The sequence below is a fragment of the Oryctolagus cuniculus genome, chromosome 21 (assembly GCF_964237555.1).
Source record: "Oryctolagus cuniculus chromosome 21, mOryCun1.1, whole genome shotgun sequence".
Lineage (NCBI taxonomy): Eukaryota > Metazoa > Chordata > Mammalia > Lagomorpha > Leporidae > Oryctolagus > Oryctolagus cuniculus.
Window position 1 is genome coordinate 15,725,328 of NC_091452.1, and position 15,339 is coordinate 15,740,666.

The 15,339-nt window shown below is 59.2% G+C and overlaps 1 protein-coding gene across 1 annotated transcript; it reads left to right on the plus strand.

The window, feature by feature from the left end:
• Positions 1-269: 269 nt before the first annotated feature.
• On the plus strand, positions 270-10,609 carry PRKAB1 (protein kinase AMP-activated non-catalytic subunit beta 1). Its single transcript, XM_002719800.5, has 7 exons — positions 270-674; positions 2,772-2,935; positions 3,843-3,936; positions 4,158-4,272; positions 6,152-6,285; positions 9,242-9,310; positions 9,503-10,609. Exons 1-7 carry the CDS (start codon positions 516-518, stop codon positions 9,578-9,580), a joined length of 813 nt encoding a protein of 270 aa, XP_002719846.1. The 5' UTR covers positions 270-515; the 3' UTR covers positions 9,581-10,609.
• Positions 10,610-15,339: the final 4,730 nt, after the last annotated feature.

Here is a 15,339-nt window from a genome sequence, read left to right on the forward strand (position 1 = left end):
CAAAGGGCGGTTTCTTAATCAGACTTTTGCACCTTTAGCCGTACAGGGTGGCACCAGAGAAGGCGGCCTAGTACATCCATTGGCATCGCTCTCTCCAGCGCAGGTAGAGTGGCCCAGGCCGCCGGTGCACTGGTGCGCCCCCTGCCGGCCCTCCACGGCCTCACGCTGGGTCGGGCCCCCCGTGCGGCCGACTGCGACTGCGCGGCTCTGAAGCCCACGGAAGCCAGCCATCGCCGGAAGCGGAAGTGACGACGAGTTAGCCCCGGGCTGCGCCCGCCACAGCCTCCCCCGTTGTGGGGCGGAGTCGCCGGAAGCGGAAGTGGCTGAGGGGTTGGGGGAGTTGTCAGGATAGTGCCGGCTAATCTTCCCGCTTGTAAGGTCCGGGCGCAGGGGAGGCGCGACTGCGAAACCTCGCGCAGCCTGGCGATCCCGCTCCAGGCACCTCCCGACCCTTCCCCGGACTCGTGGGGAGTGCCACCCGGCTCGGCTTCCCCGTGGCCCCGCAGACCCCCGCCATGGGCAACACGAGCAGTGAGCGCGCCGCGCTGGAGCGGCACGGCGGCCACAAGACGCCCCGCAGGGACAGCTCGGGGGGCGCCAAGGACGGGGACAGGCCCAAGATCCTGATGGACGGCCCCGAGGACGCCGACCTCTTCCACTCGGAGGAGATCAAGGTGCGCGGCTCGGGGGGCGCGGGCAGGGGGGCGCGGCCCCGAGGGAGGGGGCCGCTCCCTTGGCGCTGCACCGCAGGCCGCTCGGGGGACAGTTTCCAGCTCCTAATTAATTCAGGGCGTCGCGCCGGCGGGAAGTGAGCCCCGGCCGGCCGCGTTTCTCCCAGGTGTAATTAGTCTCACGGCTTCGGGAAGTCCTGCGTGCCCCGCAGGCAGCCCGGCCCGTCGTAGGAGTGGGTCTGGGGGCTGTGCGGTCCGCTTTGGGGAGGTGGGGGGGGGGCGTGGATCAGGGCACACGTGGAAGCAGAAGGAAGAACGGCCGGGCGCAGGCCCCGGCGGCGTCCGGCGGTGGAACGCGGGCTCTGGGAGGTGGCGGTGGGTGGGCGCCCTTGTGTTGTGTCTGGGATTCAGTATTGGAAGCGGGCCAAAGCACACCTCTTGGCAGGCCGCATCGGATCCCCTGGGACGGTCTGCTTTGTGACGAGCCCAGCGGGTCCTCCTCTCCCACCAAAGCCATGATCCTGTCCATCGCCTGAGAACTCATTCCTTAAAGGGACGGAGTAGAGAGGATGAAGGGGACCCTGTTAGTATGCACCTGCACACGATTGACTCACTTTTTCCCTCCATTGTTGGGCTGGGTGCTGACACCGTCTCACACCCTCAGATCTTAGTTGGGGGTCTGACTAGGAAGATCTGCTGTTACCTGGCCCTCCATCCTGTGCTTGGACCTTGTTTCCTGAACTTGTTGCATTTCCAGAAAGCTGCCTGCAACCTGAACTTTGGAACCGTGTTGACTTAACGTCCCTTCCCCCAGAAGTACACGGGACCCCAGCAAGGCTATTGAAGACACCATAGCTTTGTGCCAGAAGTGCTGGTGTTGCGGTCCACCTGTGTAGCAGATCTGGGGAGCATACATTGTAACTGCCTGGAATCATGCAGCAGATTTAACCACACCTGTTCACCGTGGGGGCTGTGGGCGTCACATCCTCCCTGCACTGTGGTTCTGGTCTGGCATTCTTTAACCCACAGGTCTTGTTAGAATTCCGTAGACACATGCATCTTGCAGATAAGCTCAGGCGCCAAAGGCCTGCTGGACGCCCCAAAAGCCTGTCCCCTCCTCCAGCTACTGCCCTTTGAAAAGGTCTTGGCGTCTGGCCAGGAAACTTTGTTTAAACATCCTTTATTTATTTCTCCCAGAGCTGGATGTGTTTATGTCTCTCTTAGGCCAGAACACTTCAGTTACACAACACTTACACTGGACGTTACACTTCATCGTAATGTCTTATTTAGTATCTCTTCTCACCAGCACCAGGACAATGTTCCTGCCAGTGAATAGTCTTTCCCTTCCTCAAAGTCTGGATCTGCCGATTTTCAAACTGACCGGTTCTGGAATGATCCCTCACTTATGTTCACATAGTTCCAGTCTTGTTTAACGAAGGGAGGAAAATGACGTTTATTAAGCAGTTTTCCAAGCATATCTGATACTTTCCCCTGGAGTTCTAATGCAGAGCTCCTTTTTAAAAAAGAAAAGTTCTTTATCTGAAAGGCTGAGAGAGAGCTTCCGTCCTCTGGTTTATTCCCAAATGGCTGCAACGGCCTGATTTGGGCCAGGCCCAAGCCAGGAGCCAGAAGCTCCATCCAGGTCTGCCAGATGGGTGGCAGGGGCCCGAGTACTTGGGCCACCCTCTGCCGCCTTGCCCGGCGCATTAGCAGGGAGCTGGACTAGAGGCAGAGCAGTGGGCCTGTGGAGTGGAGCCAGTGCTCAGGTACGGGACGCCACATGGATCCACCGTGTCACGGGCAGCGGCTAACACGGTGCCCCACTGCGCCAGCCCCACAGGTGGCCTCTCTGCTAGTGAGGGACACAGTGCTGGGTAGGAGGCGCTTCCACACGTCCTGTCGGTCACTCGGCAGGACATTTCCACGTGGACTGTCCGCCTCAGTCTTCCCAACAACCTTAGGAATGTTTTCATCTCCGTGGTGCTGGTGGGGAAACTGAGGCACAGCCAGCCGACTACAGGGTCATGGCAGCGCCTCTTCAGGCTGCACTGGCCGGGAGCTCATTGACCTCCTATCCCGCGACACCCGCTCTGCTTCCAGGCCCCCGAGAAGGAGGAGTTCCTGGCCTGGCAGCACGATCTGGAGGTGAACGACAAAGCCCCCGCCCAGGCCCGGCCGACGGTGTTCCGGTGGACGGGAGGCGGGAAGGAAGTGTACCTCTCTGGGTCCTTCAACAACTGGAGCAAGCTGCCCCTCACCAGAAGGTAACGCCGGGCGCTGCCTGCGTGTGCCGGGAGCCGAGACATGGCTGCAGGCGACCAGGAAAGGGCACGAGGAGGAGAAACCCTCCTCACGGCCTCACAGGGGTGACTCCCACAGCGCCTGTGCTGGAGGACCCGCCCGCTGGCGTCCCAGACATCACCTGGCGGGGTGGGCGGAGCGCTGGGCTGGGAGCGAGGGCCGCAGGCACAGCCTGCTGGCTGGGCTGGGAGTTTGCAGCAGGGGATCCCTGTGGTCCCTTCCGACTTTGGGTCCCAGGATCGCATCTCGTTTGGAAGGTAGGGGCCGCGCGGGCCTCGTCAGCAGGTGTGACGCGTTCCCAGGAACCTGGCCCGGACTCCTGTCTCAGGTTGTCCTGAGAACGCGTCAGCGTTGCTGAGCGCTGGGGATGAGGTGCCCGGCTGGGTCCTCCTGGTTGTCGCCCGGGGCCGCGTGCGTCTGTCAGCAGCCCGAGTCAGGAGCAACGCTGGGTGACGCTAGTGCCCTGGGACCTTTTTTAATTTTTTTAGTAGTTTTGCAAGTTTCTTTAGAGAATGTTTATGTCCTATTAAATCGATCCCCTCTCCCGCCCGAGGCAAATAGCACAAAGCAAAACGAGACAGCTTCCTGTTTACCTTGTGTCGCCGTCCTGGGCGTCCAGGGCCGCCACGCTGGAGAACGCGAGTGCCTGTTTGTTGACCTTTTGGGTCAGGAGCGTGGGTTCCTAGTATTTGAGCAGAGCGAGTTTCCCGGGAGGCCCGTGCTGCCGCTGCCTCCCAGCCTCTGCGGCGCCCTGCAGCTCGGCTCTGGGCTTCCCGCGCAGCCTTCTGGTGTCGTTCCGCGGCTGGTTTGACAAGGGAGCCTTGGAGTGGCCCAGGCAGGTGAAAAGCTCTGGTTCCTTTTTCCTTGCAGCCACAATAACTTTGTAGCCATCCTGGATCTGCCAGAAGGAGAGCATCAGTACAAGTTCTTTGTGGATGGGCAGTGGACACACGACCCTTCGGAGGTACCCTTCCTCTCCAGCGCGCCCCCTTCCCCAGGGCTCGCGGGCGGGTTCCTTTGCCCCATACAAAACGTGCCCGTGTGGTCTGGGCTAGGCAGCAGAGCCGCTGTCAGACTGCGGGCCCGTGTGACCGGGACGAGCAGGGTGGCCAGCCAGGAACCCCAAGTCCTCGGCAGAGTGACTCACAGCCCTCCCCTCATGATTCTGCCTCTGTCTCTCCCCAGCCAGTAGTGACCAGCCAGCTTGGCACGGTTAACAACGTCATTCAGGTGAAGAAGACGGACTTCGAAGTATTTGATGCTTTAATGGTGGACTCCCAAAAGTGCTCCGATGTGTCTGGTACGAACACAGCCGCTCTATCCCACACGCGCGCGTGGGGCTCTGCGGGCTCCAGATGTGCTTCCTGGCTCCGGCTCTTGTGTGTAGCTCCCTGCGGAACCCCAGACTCACCCCTGACTCTGGCAAGTCAGGTTGTTGAAATTTGCCCCCTCGGGAGCTGTAAGTCATGGCACAGGTCTTCTCAGACATGCGGGGGGTCTGTCTCGCCCCAGACAGCAGGTAATGGAACAGGACCAGAGCTTGCACTCATGCCAGGGGCAGCGCCGAGGAGGCCCTGGAGAGAGACGTGGGGTCGGTGAGGAGCCAGCGCTGGTAGGCCTGCCGGCTCACTTCCCGCCTGCGCTGCCTGGAGGACTGCAGCCTGACAGGTGATAAGCGGACACCTCAGTGATCGTGGCCATCACCTGTGTGCTCCATTAGCACCTGCCAGGCCCCCTGACAAGGGCCGAGGCGGCTCACAGGAAGCAGGCTACACAGCACTCCTTCCAGGAGCCTGCTCGACACACTCCTGGCAGAACTTGCCCACCTCCCAGGAGTCTGAAGCCTTGAGGGGTAGATGAATTGCTTTCTACCCAGCCCCCCGGAAGGAACTACCCAGGCTCTGTCAAGTTCAATTCAGGGTCAGCGCTCCCTGTCCTTTCGGGGGGGGGGGGGGGACGCTGTGGACGGTGCCCGGATCCCACAGGAGGCCGTGAAAAGGCTCCCCAGGGTGCGTCTGGCAGTCACAGGTGACAGGTTCAGGTAGTTGATAGGACGCCTCTCGTTGCTCAGCTGGGCCCGGAGGTTCTGCCACCAGGATCTCTCAGCGTCACCAGCGGCTGACAGGTCAGGCTGCCAAGTGGGACCTCGGGATTCAAAAGTAGGTTGTTTTATCCGGATCACTAACTAATCTTCTAGAGAGCTGAGTTGCTTTTGTTTTTCACATAGATAGGAATCCGGGGAGGGAGAGAATCCAAACACCCTCCCACCTGCTGGTGACTCTAAACATCAGGCTGCTGTGCCCATCACAGCTGGGTGGGAACACGGCCCCTCGCTGCTGCCGAGCCAATGGAGGCTCTCATTGGGCACCTTCCTGATGCTCCGTCTGTACTCCTCCCGGCTCTTCTCAGGGTCCTGCTGTGATGGGACCGGGTCAGGTGCGGGGGGGGTGGGGCCTGTCCCCTTGGAAATGAGGGTGGGGACTCGGCCCCTCGCGGCTGGCCAGACCTCACTGAGCGAGCTCCTTCTAATGTGAACACCACACTTCTGGAAGCTTCTTAACATATCTGTACAATCAGGAGACTCAGGCAAGGGCTTTGGCAGGAACTTGAGTGATAGAATCAAAGAGCCTTTAGAAATCGGGTTTTCAGTTTTGGGTTTTATTTTTTGTTTGAAATGTGCCATGCCTTACATAACCCGTTTTTCTCCACTGCCTCTGGGTAAGCAGGCAGCTTTATCTTCTGTTCCATCGTGACTGGCGATGCGCATAGCTTGTGCTGAGCCACTTAATCCTCTCTCGAAGCCTTAGCTCTGTATCCTTTGCCAGCCCAGCCTGAAGCGAGGTGGCAGCGTTACTGGGCTGGGTGACTGGGAACGGCCGCCTCATTAGTCTGACCGAGACTCGCCGGCTTCGCCGCCCCGTCTTCCCCAGGCCATCTGAGTTCACTGCCGCCCGTCTTCCCCGGGCCACCTGAGTTCACTGCTGAGCTTTTTGCCAGTCACCCACCTTCCAGAGGGCTTCCTCATCCCCTCTGTTTATCCTCGGAGCCTGTACGTAGAACTGTCGAGGGAATCAAAGTCTGAATAGAGGAAAACTAGGTGACAACGCCATAGATTAAATGAGGCTGCCCCCAGAGCTCGCGATTTTCAAAACAGATGCGCTGTCACCGTCTCCCAACAGAGCTGTCCAGTTCCCCGCCGGGACCCTACCATCAGGAGCCCTATGTGTCCAAGCCAGAGGAGCGGTTTAAAGCTCCGCCCATTCTCCCTCCACACCTGCTGCAGGTCATCCTGAACAAGGACACCGGCATTTCCGTGAGTATGTGGGCGTCTGCTCCCCTCTGCCCACCGCGCACACAGCAGCTGCTGAAGGAACGAGGTGTCTGCCACCCAGCCCGCCTGACGGCCGGGGCTGCTAGCCAGCGGCTAGACGCACACACGCGTGCACGCACGCACGCACCCCACTGAGGAAGCCGTGCAGGGGCTGGGAGCCAGTGGTTACACACACACACACACACACACACACACACACCTGCTGAGGAAGCCGTGCAGGGACATTCTGCCTCTGGCCCCCCACGTTCTGGAATGTACCTTCAGTCACTAAATTGCTTCCAGAACTGTCAGTGCTCCTGGATCACAGTTTGGGTAAGGGCCCCTCCTCTCCCCTGGGCTGGTGACGGTGCATGCAGACAAGTGTGTTCCCGGAAGCCGACAGGCGGCCATTGCCCAGTCCACCTGGCCCTCGGGCTGGGAGGCCAGGAGCACAGAGCCAGCCTCTGGCATGGACGCCTGTGTTGTCATCCCAGGGCAGAAGGTGGGAAGGCGAGAGCCCATCCACTGTCAGGGGCCCTCTCCCCCTCTGTTAATACTAATCCCTTCCTGTAGGCCGGTCTCCTGGCCTTGGCAGCTCTTATTAGGCCCCACATCCCAGCACTGTTGTGTTGAGGTTAAGTTTCAAACACGTGTGCTCTGAGGGACACCTGTTGAAACCACAGCAGGTGCTGAAGTGACCATGCCGCCCAAGCATGTGCTGAGCTGAGCTGGCCGTCCTGCGCAGGCACCCCACAGAGATCCCTGCTGGCCGCCAGGGGAGGGTCTCGGGGTGTATTACCCTGCCCCAGTGGGACCCCCCCTTTCTCAGCACACTAGGGATGGCCAGACAGCTGGGTCAGCCCTGTGTAGGCCAAGAGGCAGCCAGTGACGAGGACCACTGCCCGAAACTGGCAGTGTGGCAAGCAGGCGCTGGGTGCAGAACGCAGGGACATCAAGCTTCATAATCAGTTTTACAAAAGTTTGTAGGTTAGCCGACTCCCAGTGCCCTTCTCGGCCAGGACTGGAGTTTTTCTGTTTCCCCGCCTCCTGGTAAAGGGAGCAGCACTAGCTGCCTGCTCTGGCGGATACTGATGCTGGCATGTGGACCGGGAGAAAGGCTCAGGCCCCCATGTCCGAGGCAGCACTGAGCGCTCAGAAACCTTGGTTGCAGTTACAGTGCGAAATGGCTGCTGTTTGCTGTGCCCTGGACCAGCCTGCGTGCTCCTCACGCATCCTGTGGATTAAGTGGCGTTTACCCCATTGTAGGAAGGGGAGAACACTTCACATCTGCTCTCTGAGCATGTGATACCAACTGCAGTCACCAGGCAGGACAACAGATCATGTTTTTTATAATTAATTGATGTGAAAGGCAGAGCTCTTCCATCTGCAGGATCCTCCCCACATGGCTGCAGCAGCCAGGGCTGGGCCAGTGAGCCAGGAGCTTCATCTCGGTCTCCTGCATGGGTGCAGGGGCCCAAGCACCTGTGCCATCTTCTGCTGCCTTCCCAGCTGCATCCACAGGGAGCTGGGTCAGAAACGCCGCAGCTGGGACTCGAACCGCTGCCCATACGGGATGCAGGCGCTGCAGGCAGCGGCTTAACCTCGTCCATCACAGTGCCAGCCCCACAGCAGATCTTGAATTCATCCCTCCTGACAAGCCCGCTGACTAGCATCTCGTCACCAGCACCACTGCCCTGTGCTTGATGGCGCTGTCTAGTTTGCACATAGACAGGAGACAGGCAGCATCTTCTGTGCCTGGGTTATTTCTTTAAACAGTGGCTTCTGGGTTCATTCGTGTCGTCACGAGGGACAGGATTTCCTTCTTCACTGTCCCACTGTAGTAGTATATTCATCACTGATGGGCCCTCAGGTTGGTTAGCGTAGCTGTTGTGAGTAGTACAGTGAGGAATAGGAGTGCAGATGTCCTGACACAGCTGTCTTCCCTGTGGATACACACAGTGTCTGCTGGGCCGACGGTGGCTCTTTCAGATTCAGGAACTTCTACAGGGGCTGTACCAGCAGTACATGAAGAGTAGATCAGACAAGTATTTCAAATGTCATACAGAGTAAGTGCTCATACACACTTTTCTAAAGGAAAGTGACTATTGGAAATGCAAAACAGGTCCCAGCCGCTGGTTCTTTCCCTAAATGCTCAGCAGCGGGGGCTGAGCCAGGCTGAAGCCGGAGCTGGTCGGTCACGCAGCTCTGCACGGCGGGCAGGCGTCCAGGCACCTGAGCCGTCGCGGCTGCCCCCAGGGTCTGCACTAGCAGGAAGCTGGCGTCAGGAGCTGGAGCTGGGCTCAAACCCAAGCTCCACGTGGCAGCACAGATGTCCTAACCGTGAGGCTGAGTGCCCGTTCCCTGTAGACACAGTTCAGCTTAAAGTTAAGAAGAAAGCCTTTCAGGGCCATAGTGAGCGGCTGAGACGGCACCAAGAGCAGGCAGGTGGGTGGTCCTGTGCTCCCCCGCTAACGCTGCACCGTCTCCCTACAAGCACCTGCTGGGGATCTGTTGACAAAATGATACCTTTTTAAATTATTATTACTTGAATTAACCTTAAAGTTAGAAGTTTACAGAAAGAAATCCAGGTTTCCGGCTTCTCTTAAAAATCAGTGGCACCACTAAGCGCGGGTCCTGCGTGAGCCTGAATGGGCGTCGCTGCCGATGCTTTCCTCCTCCAAGGTCACGGGTCTTCCATGAGCCGGGCAGCGGGAGTGCGTACGCACGTTGTGTGTGTGGGTGCTGTCGTGCTCCCAGCGGACTGCTGTGTCCCTGCCTGTGCCTCTTAGGACGGAACGGGGCCCACACGGAGAGGCCCAGGGAAAGCCTGGCCAGAGCACACAGCAGGTGGCGGGAGCACCACTCCCCACCTCACTGGCCGGCTTGCACAGGCTGCGAAAACGGCATCCTCTTGATGTCCACGGCATGAGCACTCACACCCGCCTCTCTCCCCTCACAGTGTGACCCGGCCTTGCTCCCTGAGCCCAACCACGTCATGCTGAACCACCTCTACGCACTCTCCATCAAGGTAATGGCCGTGCCCAGAGGACCCTTGTTGCAGAGGTACCTGGGCCAGGGTCCAGCTCCTGACGCGCCTGCTCCAGCTCGGGTGTGCGTGGGCCCAGGGCTTTCCCGTTGTGAAGCCTTTTGACGGTCCTCACGGGCTGAGCTGTGAGCCCCACCTCAGTGCTGCCTTCCATAATTCTCGCGTCTTCCTTAGGATGGAGTGATGGTGCTTAGTGCGACCCACCGGTACAAGAAAAAGTACGTCACCACCCTGCTGTACAAGCCCATATGAAGAGCCGGAGGCGGGCCCCACGCGCGCTCCCCAGGAGGGGGCGCACGATCTCCGAGACCTTTCACAGCTGCCCTGTGCTCCCTGGAGGTTCGGCCGGGCCCTGCAGCCCCTGAAGAGCCCCGGCCCCCACGGCCTCCCGTGCCGCAGCCTCGGGGGCTCCGCGCGGGGCTCTGCAGCACTGCCCGGCAGCAGCCCTGAACACGCGGCCTCTCCCCTGCTCACCGAGAGCCTCCTGGAGCCCAGACTGAACGCCGGCCGCCTTGCCGGACCGCACTTGGAAGCACGGGCGGAAGCCACAGTTTCCACTCCCCCACGCAAGGCCACTTGCTCGCCCCCGCCGTGGAGCGCACAGTGAGTGCGGTGGCGGCCTTGCTGTCCTTCGAAATCAAAGCAATACGCCGGCTCCTCTGCTCCGGGGAGTGTGGTCTGTCGGATTTCAAAGCCATCTGATTTCTAGATGAAGCGTTAAGTCGTCTCTCACTGTGCACTAAGAACTTCTTTAACCAGGGCGGCTGACCGCACAGCCCTCGGTCACGTTTCAGTCACCAGAGCCGGAGTCCAGGCCGCGGGAACTGCACAGCAGTAACCTGCGCGCAGAAGGCGGCGCCAGGCTGGGACGCCGCCCGGCTCTCCATTCCAGTGGCGGCGGCGGCGGCGGCGTGAAGACTGCGGAAGCCCGTGTCCCCGGGCCCCTGGTTGGCAGACGGGCCCGCAGCAGTAGCCGTTGCTTGTTCAAGGGGTGGGACCCTGAGAGCCGCCTGCAGGGGGCTTGTCTGGGAAACACCCTGTGGGGCACAGCGGCCCCGTCAGACTCGGCTCCGCGTCCAGGGCGGTGCCGCACGCGTACCCGCGCAGGTCCTCTCACTGAGCGCGCATCCCCCGGTTTCCCCTGGGAGAGGGAGGAACGGGCGCCCTGGTTCCCAGGGCTGACTGGGAAATCTGAGTCTGGATCCCCCTTTTTGTTCTCATTTTCCAAACACTGAATTATTGTCACCTTGGCATACGTTTGAATAAACTTTGTAAAGATGACTGGACGTGCACCCGAGCCTGGTTTTACTGAGCTGCGTGAAGACTGGCACCGCCATCCTCGCGGCAGGGGCGTAGGGCACGTCCACCACACTGCCTGGGAGCCTGAAGTCACCAGGCACGGCACAGCACAGCTGCCTCTGGCTCCAGGAACCTGCGATCGTGGGCCTGGCTTGCGAGCCGCCGGATGCTCGTGGAGTCGGTCGGAAAGGACTCCGTCCTCCCCAGAGTGGCGGAGGGGTTACAGGTACCCCCTTCTGCCTTTCCTTCCTGGCCATCAGTTTGCATTAGGTAAAGTAGCAGGAAAGGGGGCTGTGTGCCATCTGGCCCATCGAGCAGGGAGTAACCAGGAGGGCACTCACGCTGGCCATCGGCCGTCCACCCTGACCGCCCCAGTGATGCCAGGTGCTGCACTGTCAGCGGGAGCGCAGAGGGAACCGCCGGCCCCGGCCCCCGGCAGAAACAGCAAGAGGCCAGAAACCCAGTGTGCAAACCGGTTCAGAACCTGTCTCCCTGTAGGAGCCCTCCTGGGGAGACGGCTGCCGTGGTGGCCAGGGGGCAGGCACACCCAGAAACCAGCGGACCTGCGGTCAGGCGGCATTCTCCGCACTTGTGTGTCGAGGTAAAAGGTTTCATTTTCTTCAAAAAGCCACACAAACAGAAATCGCTTATGACTCGGAAGATTGCCACAGAGCCAAGTGGAAGCACACACCCAGGGAGCCAAAAGTAACGGAAATTCGCTTACCAAAGGGAAAAGAACTGCCCGCGCTGCCGAGTCACTGGCAAAGCCACGTGTCACACTGGGATGTCCTGTGGGACCCAGGCAGAAGCCATGTGTCAACGCTGGGATGTCCCGTGGGACCCGGGCAGAAGCCATGTGTCAACGCTGGGATGTCCCGTGGGACCCGGGCAGAAGCCACGTGTCACGCTGGGATGTCCCGTGGGACCCGGGCAGAAGCCACGTGTCACGCTGGGATGTCCCGTGGGACCCGGGCAGAAGCCACGTGTCACGCTGGGATGTCCCGTGGGACCCGGGCAGAAGCCATGTGTCAACGCTGGGATGTCCCGTGGGACCTGGGCAGAAGCCATGTGTCAATGCTGGGATGTCCCGTGGGACCCAGGCAGAAGCCACGTGTCACGCTGGGATGTCCCGTGACCCGGGTAGCACTTGCTCCATTAGCATTCCCTTTATCGGCTCCTTGGTTAAAGCTTAACTCAAATTGCTTTTGAATGAAGATAGATTTTCCCCCCTGGAACCCTATACACAAACCTGAGAAGGACTAAAATGTAGAACAGCCCTGCGGGGTAAATGCAGTTCTGGGAGCTGCAGGAGGGCGGCTGCAGGGCTCCCGAGAGGCTCAGGTCACCCATCTAAGCAGCATGGCGTTGGGTATAACCTGTACGGCCCTCTGGACTTTAAGTCACCTCTGGATTACTTACATGACGTAAATGCCATGGAAATATTTGCTAAAAAGAGCACATCTGGTACAGGTGCAGTTCCCTTTTAAAAATATTTTCCACCCATGGTTGGCTGGATCCATGGATGTGGGACCCACAGCCGCACGTACCAAACTACTGAAAAGCCAGGAGGGCCCTGGGCAGGCTGCTGCCTCCCCCGCCCCCGGCACTTCCTCCCAGCGTAAGCGTGGGGAAAGCTGATGGCGTGCACAAGCTGACGTGGTCATTCTGCAGCCGTGCCCCTGCCCCGAGAGCGGACGCTGCGGGGAGAGGAGCGGTGTTGGTCCAGCTCAGTCACCCTCCAGCGGTGTGACCTCAAGCAATCACAGGGCTTCTCGGAGCCCGGTCTCCCCCCTGAAAAATGGGAGGGATCGGACTAGCACTCAGCCCCAAGGACTCTTGCTTCACACGGGGAGCCACAAAGCCTTTAGAACATGAATGGGACGTGGCCACAAGCAGGAAGCCAGCAGACCAGAGCAGGGAAGAGTGCCGGCTCCTTGCTGGGAGACCGGCATGACCTGGAAGGCCAAGGCAGCGTCCGTGGTGTCATCCGAGGCTGGGCAGAGCCTGCACGTTCAGTGGGGAGGTGAGCTTCCACTGTGCTTGTGTGGGAGCGTGGTTCACTTCTGCACATGCACCGGTTCTGCCAGGACCTGGTCCACCACTGCTCGGGTCTGAATGTGTCCCCTCCAAGGGCCAGATGTCAGGGGGATGGGATGGAGACCCTCACAGAGAGGCCGCTGGCAGCTCCCACTGCGTGAGGGCATAGCCTCCTCCCTCTGGGTGATGGGGCAGCAACAGGGCACCACGTGGGAAGCAGACAGTGGCTCTCACCAGACGACCAGAGCGGCCTCTGGAACCAGGAGAAATGGGGTTTCTGTTCTTGCTAAACTGTCCCCCTACGCTGAATTTACCCATCGCACCTGGAGACAACATAGCCCAGATGTGCACACTGGGAGCCAGGTTCCTATTTCAAAGCTCTGGAAGGCAGCAGAGTTCCGTACAGCAGTAAAGTTAGTTTCAAATTTATTTCTTCCACCTCTGACAACATCTCCAGGGCAAACCGAGTTCATTAATCATTGATAGACTCAGGGGTAAACAGAGTGCTCCCCTCTACACTTCCACCGCCTCCCTCCCCAGTGCCAGGCAAAGGAAACATCAACGTTGGATTAGGCGAATGATAACATCTTTTTTCATATAAACAGCGAGTGCCTTGAGCCACAATCCCATGCCTCAGACACCAGGAATAGTTTTTACATGGCCAAGCAAGTCAACTAGAACAAGGGGAACAGGCCGACGCGTCTCACCTCCACGCTATTTGGACCAGACCATTCTTGGTGACTTGGGGGAGGAGTGGGGGCGGGTTCCTGTGCACCATAGAATGTAGAACGTTCAGCAACATCCCCGGTCTCTACCCACTGGATACCAACAGCAGTGGTGGCAGCCATGAATGCCTCCAGACATTGCCAGATGCCCTGTGGGGAAGAGGAAGCAAAAGTCCCCCCCCCCCCCCCCCCCGGGCTCAGAAGCCAATTCAACCACTGCATTGCGACAGAAGGCTTGGCTTGTCCCACGCCTGCAGGGCTCCCTGATGCTCCACTTCCGTCTGCAGGAACGTTTCCTGGAGCCAATCACAGACGCGGGCGCGGTGGGACAAAGCAGCTGCCCCGTCCCAGCGAGCACACGTCTCTTTTCGGCCTAAGTCCAAGCCCTGAGGTTTCACGGGAATGAAGCCTGCTGTGAAGACCAAGTTGTGAGCACAGGAAATGTGACTGCTCGTTCTGTGCTGAAGGAGCCGGGGCAGCACAGAGGGCTGGGCCTTAGAAGCTGCCCTGCACCTGTCAGAACCACGCCAGCGCCTGCTTAGCGTCCCGAGTGCTCTGCGTGCGGGGGCCGAGGACCCTCAGGGCGATAACGGAAAAGGCTGCTTGTGGTCAGGGAAGGGCATTTGTCTAATGTTTTGGGGAAAGAAAGGCGCCAGCATCTCGCTTCCTATTTTCCCTCTTAAAATTCTGACCTTGGGGCGGATTGTCATGCCCGACGGTAAAACAGAAAAGAGGAACAGAACTCTTGTCTATGGTTCCCATCACAAGCAATGTCAGAGGCAACCCAAGTCCAGTTTGAACCACAGATGACGTCATTACAAAGATCAGACAGCAGGGGCTGGCATTTAGCCTAGCGGTTAAGGTACCAGCGTCCCACAGCACAGCGCCTGTGTTCCGTTCCTGGCTCAGCTTCCTGCTACTGCGCACAACCCTGGCTCCAGTGATGAGAACCCTGCCAGGCGCGTGGGCAGCCCCAGCTGCAGCCCCAGCCGAGGCGGGCATGTGGGACGAGAACTAGCAAATCGAACTCTCTCTTTGCCTCTCAAATAGATAAAAATTTAAAAAGACACATCAATGACTAAAAGTGACAGGAAACAAACCAAAAAAAAAGTCACAATTTGCCTAAAACAATATTTATCTGGCTCAAGCAAGTTTATATAACAAAGTACAAACTGACAAGACTTACCTCGCAGTCGTAAATATTCATCTTAAATTTACCTGCAGACTTTTCATCTAGTTAAAAACTTAAGTACAGAGATTCTTAATTACCTCAATCAACTGCTTCCCCCAAAGGAAATGCACATTATTAAAGCCTCAGTGGCCTTACCATGCCTGGCGAGAGAACGCTGCCGCTGACCCGTTTTCCTAGTTATCTGCACCCCAGGAGAACCGGGCCACCCACCGAGTAGTCTCTGCAAGATGCCTGCTGACTGCTACGCGCTTTCCCGGTCTGCAGTCAGGCCGATAAGACGACCCTGACTGTGAATTCATGATTCATTGCGAGCATCGCACTTTCGGAAGAGAACGTACCCCACCCCCCATCTGACTGCAGGACACCAGCCTGCGTGCTAACCCTCCACCACAAGGCTGCCCCAGCCCGACCTGGGGGGCCGCCTCCCCGCGCCCACCACCACGCGGTTATCCCAGCCCTCCCTGCCTCCCTGTGCTGCACCCACCACCACACAGCTGTCCCAGCCTGCCCCATGGAACTGGCTCCCTGCGTCCACCACCACACGGCTGTCCCAGCCTGCCCCATGGAACTGGCTCCCTGCGTCCACCACCACACGGCTGTCCCAGCTGGTCCCCAAGGGCCCACCTCCCTGCACCCACCACCACATGGCTGTCCCAACCTGCTCTGTGGAGCCAGCTCCCTGCACCCACCACCACGCAGCTGTCCCAGCCGGTCCCCAAGGGCCTGCCTCCCTGCACCCACCACCACAGGGCTGTCCC